The 6,403-nt window shown below is 37.4% G+C and overlaps 1 protein-coding gene across 1 annotated transcript in view; it reads left to right on the plus strand.

Moving 5' to 3' along the window:
• Positions 1-4,322, plus strand: part of eng (endoglin) — a 43,176-nt gene extending 38,854 nt beyond the window's left edge. Inside the window, exon 14 of the mRNA XM_078271017.1 lies at positions 27-4,322. Within this exon, the coding sequence (XP_078127143.1) occupies positions 27-148 (122 nt within the window). The 3' untranslated portion in view covers positions 149-4,322. The remainder of the gene's footprint in view (positions 1-26) is intronic.
• Positions 4,323-6,403: the final 2,081 nt, after the last annotated feature.

Raw genomic sequence — 6,403 nt, forward strand, 5'->3', positions numbered from 1 at the left:
TTGGCTTTTCTCTTGTCTTTCTTCAGGATGCCCCTGCTCAGGAGCAAAACGACAACCTGTTTCTACCATACCTTCCCCCTCTGAGAACAGCAGCGCCAACGCAAGCATTGGAAGCACCCAAAGCACACCGACCAGTAGCATGGCATGAGATTATGGTAATCTCCGCCACTAGCAGAGCCACCGTCTCCCTTCAAAGTCACCTATACAGGTTTTGTGCTTTCGCTTTCTTTATTTTTTGCTTAAAAAGCATTTCTCCCTTCCCCTCTAAATTCTCATTAAAAAGCACAACTCACGTCTTTGACTTACTAGGCCTAAAATGGATGTGATCTGGGAGTTTGTAATGGTGGATCGGGGGGGGAGCTGGGTGACGGATGACAGAAGTCTAATCAATGGCCTCTGATGCTCACCTCTGCAGCCTCTCTGTAAAGTCAAGCTCCTAGACAGGAAGTTAAAGAGGGCAAAAGAAAAAAAAAAGTAAATTGGCTCCCAGCAACAGGAAAAACAAACCATATCCCCCAAAAGCTAACAGGAAATTCACTGCATTCCTTTCAATGAATTGTGCTTGTGTGATGGCAGCACAATAAGAGTTAGACAGGAGACAAACCAGTCAGAAGACCGACTTTGAAAAACAGATGAAAAGCTGTTTTGCATTCACATCTAAGTTACAAAAATATGAAGGGCTTTTGGCTAGGTCAGTCCAAAAAGTTATCAACAACGTCTCGGGGACTGAACATGGTAGGATCTCAAACCAGTCAATTAAATGCTCACTGCAAGGGGTATTTGTCTTAATTGGAGTTCGAGGTCAATAGTTAACAGCTACCTCCTATTACTTAGAAGTCTGGAGCTCTGAAGTTTAAACTTGACACAGATTTCTCTGGTGAATTGACCTTATTTTCTGCATTTTTCCATTTTAGTTTTATTGTGTGTTGCTTTAGGTAAATCTTGTAGTTGACCCTCTGGGCAATTTGTAGCTCACAGAACAAAGTCATGGTGCCATTTTCATGCTATCCAATAGCTGTATCAGGGCCCTCATATGAAAGTCAAGTTTATTTTCTTCCAGTGTTCATTGGAAATTACAGAGAAATATTATTGATTTCCCCAATTACTCAACAAAACTAATCGTAAATCATTTTTATGGCCCGAAGGTAGCAATAAATTATGAACCATTAAAAAACTTTTATTTCCTCTTGTAATGTACAGTAAGTACATCATAAAGAGATACATGGCTGTATCCAGAGCTGAGTAATGTGCCCATAATGAGGAGATAGTACCAAAACTCTGCATCAGTTTTCAGACCTCAGACCTATAAATGGACTTCAGAGCCACTTATACTGCTATGCCCACAGGGTGGAGTTTCCCCCAAAATGTCTGTCTGGAGGTGGAATTCCAGTACTTTTCCTTTGCACAACGTCCATTCTCAGTCCATCAGCATTGCTTGACAATTTGTTGTAACCACTATTTTCATAAATGTCATGTCTGTGGTAACATACCTAAACACATACAAAAAGACCTTTACCTAAATATATGTTTTTTCAGGCAGGTTTAATCATCATCCTGTAGACTGCAGATTTTTTATGGTGTATAAACCATTACTCTTCTTATATTTGAAGATCAAGACTTTAAGCAAGTGTTACGTGTCCAACCTGCTACAAATGTAGCCAGCCACTAATGTTGTGCTCGATCTTGTGATCAAAGACAAACGCACAGACGGGAAATCCACTTTAGTCACCTAATGGTTGTTATGGATCAATGTGACCAAACTCCTAGAGACTTGTATTCCTCGTGGGGGGAACTTTAGGTACAAACAATAAGCTAAAATATTACATAATGAAATGTTTGTTTTAAACAAATGGGCTAGAAACACCATTTCCAGGTGAAAACTGGCAAACTCAGACATGGACTGTACATAGGTAATTTATATATATATATATATATATATATATATATATATATATATATATATATATATATATATATATATATATATAAAACTGAGTTAAATGACTGCAAGCTCCCACCACCTTTCTCTCACTTTTAAACTTAAACTTCCCATATACTGTAAGGCACCAGCTCTGAATACAGCCATTTTGGATTTTATAGTGAATTATAATCAATAATCAATTTTGGATGTTTTTATATATGCCTCAGTGGTCCCCTAATACTGTATCTGAAGTCTCTTTCCCAGAACTCAGCCTTGGTGCAGAATTACAGCCACTAGAGCCAGTCCCACAATGAGCTTTCCTTAGGACGTGCCATTTCTGTCTCTGTAGCTTTAAATGCTATTGAGAAGGAGAGAGGGGGGGCAAGGTGGAGGGTGGAGGGTGGGGGTGTGGCCTTGACCAACTGTCATGCTTCACTCGTTTGCAAGCCATGATGTTGCTCTCTCTCTCATGGGTGGGCCAAATTCTCTGGGTAGGCAAAGCAGAGAAAGGGGAGGTAACCTTTCCCCTTATGACGTCATATAGGGAAGATTCCAGATTGGCCCATCTGAGCTTTAATTTTCTCAAAGGCAGAGCAGGATACCCAGGGCTTGGTTTACACCTGTCACCATTTCTAGCCACTGGGGGACCATAGACAGGCTAGAGGAACTCATATTAATGTTAAAAAACCTCATAAAGTCAAATTGTCATGCCATGGGACCTTTAACCCCTTGAAGACTGCTTTCAGTATTCAACTCTAGCTTTATTTTCAGCTGTGACATGACATGCCTAATGATATGGAAACTGTCATTTGAGAGAGATAAGTTTCCCGTTCAAATTATTAACTTCTGCTTTCTACATTTGATGGGCTGCATCAGCCACTGCAGTGCTAATGCTAGACAGAAGCTGCATAGATGCATAATGGGGACTCATGAGGGCTACAACTGTAGAGTGACGGTTGATCCGTGAACCCAATATTTGTTTCAATGTACAAATGTAAATGTATTTTATATTTTTTATTGCCACTCTGTTACCTCTTTAAAAAATGTGGTATAAGTAAGCAATTTGTATCCACAGTACATAGCTTTGGCACAATCAATAAATTTGTGATGTTTATTTCCATTTGACACACTGATTTACTTTTACATGCATATATATTTACACTCCTAATAGTTAGTCACCTCCTGATTTGGTTAAAATTATTTATTCACTTTCAAACCCTAATCTCAAAAAAATATTTACTGTTTTCCAAAATGACTGCATTTGTAAAATGTCTCCTCATTGTATGTGAGCTATGTAGCTTACCCCCCGTCCCCCTCTAACTCAGTGTGTGCGTGCATGTACGTTTCTCTGTGCATGCCCTTATTTTCTTTGTGTAGAGACGGAGAACAAGAAGGCCAGTTAAAATTGCCACTTGAGTATTTGTGCAATATGATGAGGTAAACTTGTATGTAATTTTTTTTTTACTGTTTTTTTTTTTGTGTTGTATGATTATTCTTACTTTAAACCATTTTTTCCTAACTGGGACAAGTCCAAATCACCTTATCAAATGCATAAGATTTGTTTTGTATTGTAATCTTTGTTTTTTTATTCTCTTATAGATTTCTCTTATAAAAAGATTACATTGTAGTCAGACAGTGCGTGTCACATCATGGTTCGTTGGTATTCCCCTGATTGACTTTTGTTCTAACCCTAAGATTCCTCTGCTGTCGAAAAACATGGCATATCTCTGCTGATACTGACATCCTGACATTGTATTGCTCTCATTGTCCTATCTGCAGTGGGTGTGTTGGGGAAGTACATTCTGAAAGACAATGTCTCACCGCAGAGATGGATCAACTTGCATCAACTTGTGAACAGTTAAAATGTGGTGTTTAGTGAGAACTTTTTTCATTTAAATTATAGGATTTTCTATTTTAAATGTCAGGTATTCTGTACCTGTGTTAAACCAGCTTCAGTGACTGACAGTAAAATCAGACAGCTTGCCAGTTAATTAATTTGTTAACCCTGCAGATCCCTTTGTTACCTCTGACGACAGCTTCCTCCTCCACAGACCCTCTACACAGTTAACGAAATATGTGTGTGTCTGTGTGTTCACAAACACAGCATGTGTATGTCTGTATGTGTGTGTGCATCTGTGTGTAGGTGTACAACAGAAACTACTTCCTACAGTCTCTTAACAATGTCCAATTTCTGAATTCTTAGCAAAACTTCTGAAGCCTTAACAACATGTCAGAATGTCTGCTTTGATTTTATCAAGTATAAAATGCAGCGTTACTTTTATGCCATTTAAAATTGGTCTATTTCTTGAGGCAGTACTCAACTGATGTCATGTAATTCTGTGTTGTCTAAAGAAATATAGGTTTTGTCTGAAATTATATTAAAGTGAATATGACAAACATTCCTGTGTTGTCTTGTTGTGTCTTTCTTATGGCCTCATGGCATTGTAGTGGGATTACCTAGAGCATTATGTTGGAAAATACAAATTCCCAGGATCTCCCAGGACAGGTAATATCATAGATTAATAATACTGCACACTTGGTAGAGCACTCACATAGAATAAAGAGCCAGAAATATACACACTCTAAAATGTATGAATAAAAGAACATAGGAAGGCTATTCTGTGTTTAAGTTGCATTTGGTTTGGTTTAACATGTTGAACATGCTGTACGTTGGTAGTGAAAATTATCAGATATTCGACTGGTCTTGTCTTGCTGCAATTGCAGTGACATTTTCACTTGATCGCTTGTCGCATCTACAGTAGGTGTGAGCTGCTTTTGTTGACTTATCTGTTACTGATTTGATGACACTTCCACATTAGCACTGGCAACAAAGAGGAGAAGTTACTTTCAACCCAAGTAGTGGACACGTCTGGTTTGGCACAATGACTAATAACAGGGGATCTCACAGTTTCAACACATACAATCCAGATTGTATGCCACAGTGTGTAGCCCACACTACAGGATACATGATTAAAGCCTGGACCACAAGAGAGTCTCTGACTCAAAAGATGAGATTTTTATATCTTGAAAACAAGGACTCCAAAATAATTATTAAATAGGATATCCTAGATTGTAGCATTTGTCATATCAACTTGTAGTCTGGTTTCATCAGTGGTGGAAGAAGAAGACATTTAGATCCTTCTCATAAGTAAAAGTAGCAAGACCAAAATGTAAATAATATTTAACTATAATTCAAAAAATTATATTTTCACACACAAGTAAAGCAGTACAACTATACGATAAATGTAAAAGTGCTTGTGTACCTATAAGCACCACCAGGAATTTTGGGCCCCATGACAAAAAATCAAACTGGCCCCCCTCTGCGCAAGCTGTTGTCACCACATCTCTAGGACCTAACTGTCCCATCAAAAGATTTACATAACTAATTAAAGGCTTGCAACTGTCTTGCTTCTTTTAGTTCAATACTAGTACTAGCACAATATTTACTGCTGGTGATTTGTACATGCATGCAAGTCTAGTATGCAGTTCACTATTTGATAGCAACCATAACAAATGTGCTGAAGGCCATCTTTTACAGTCTCAATGTATTTTTATTATAAAATTTGACAAAATGGAAACTTCTCTTGGAATAGGAGTTTAATAGTAATATAAAATGGAAATACTTCAAATTGTACTCTGTACCACTTGTACTATTGCATTTCTTTTCTTTCTTAATTTGCTGAGATTTTTCTCAGATTAGCTGTTAAAAATGAAATGTGGCTACTCTTTCTTGTAAAATTATGTTTATTAAATCACATAATGCAGAAATCATATCTTTATGTCTATATTCTGTCTATATTATTACATTCATCTAACAAGCTCAAAGAATTGAAAAAACATAATACTATAATGGTGTTATGAGTCATATATAACCTTTATTGTTCGGCGAAATGATGAAAATAATGGTGTTTTCTTTCATCTATGGCTATAGAAGGCTTCCTTCTTATATACAAATTCAATGTCGTTTTGAGGCCTGGGGCCAAGGCACACAATACATGTTTATGGGCTTCCGTCATCTCCAAATATGACCATGGAACCATTTGGCCTTGCACAGGATACATTATGTGACGTGTGTGTGTGTGTGTGTGTGTGTATGTGTGTGTGTGTGTGTGTGCTTGCTTGCTTGCCAATTCAGGTTGTTTACGTCTCAGGACAAATCTGTTCTTTTCTGCAAAATTGTGCATGCTGAAATGTGTTTGTTATCTGTGCATAAAGCATGCAACAATGACCTTAGGGCAAAACCAGTTTTCACAGCTCTGTTCTATTAAAAAAATGAAGGTGTGATTAAGTATAGAAAATTATTTTTCTTTTATCTTGATGGCATCATACAGTCTATGTTTTTATATGTGAATAAGGAAACAGACGTCCATATTGGAGCTGTGAGCACTAAGGATATTTATTTCATAAAACTATCTGTGCAAATTGAATGTAAAAGATATATTTTCCTAAAAAATGGAACTGCGTTATTGTTGCCAAGAATTT

The sequence above is a fragment of the Sander vitreus genome, chromosome 16 (genome assembly GCF_031162955.1).
Source record: "Sander vitreus isolate 19-12246 chromosome 16, sanVit1, whole genome shotgun sequence".
Lineage (NCBI taxonomy): Eukaryota > Metazoa > Chordata > Actinopteri > Perciformes > Percidae > Sander > Sander vitreus.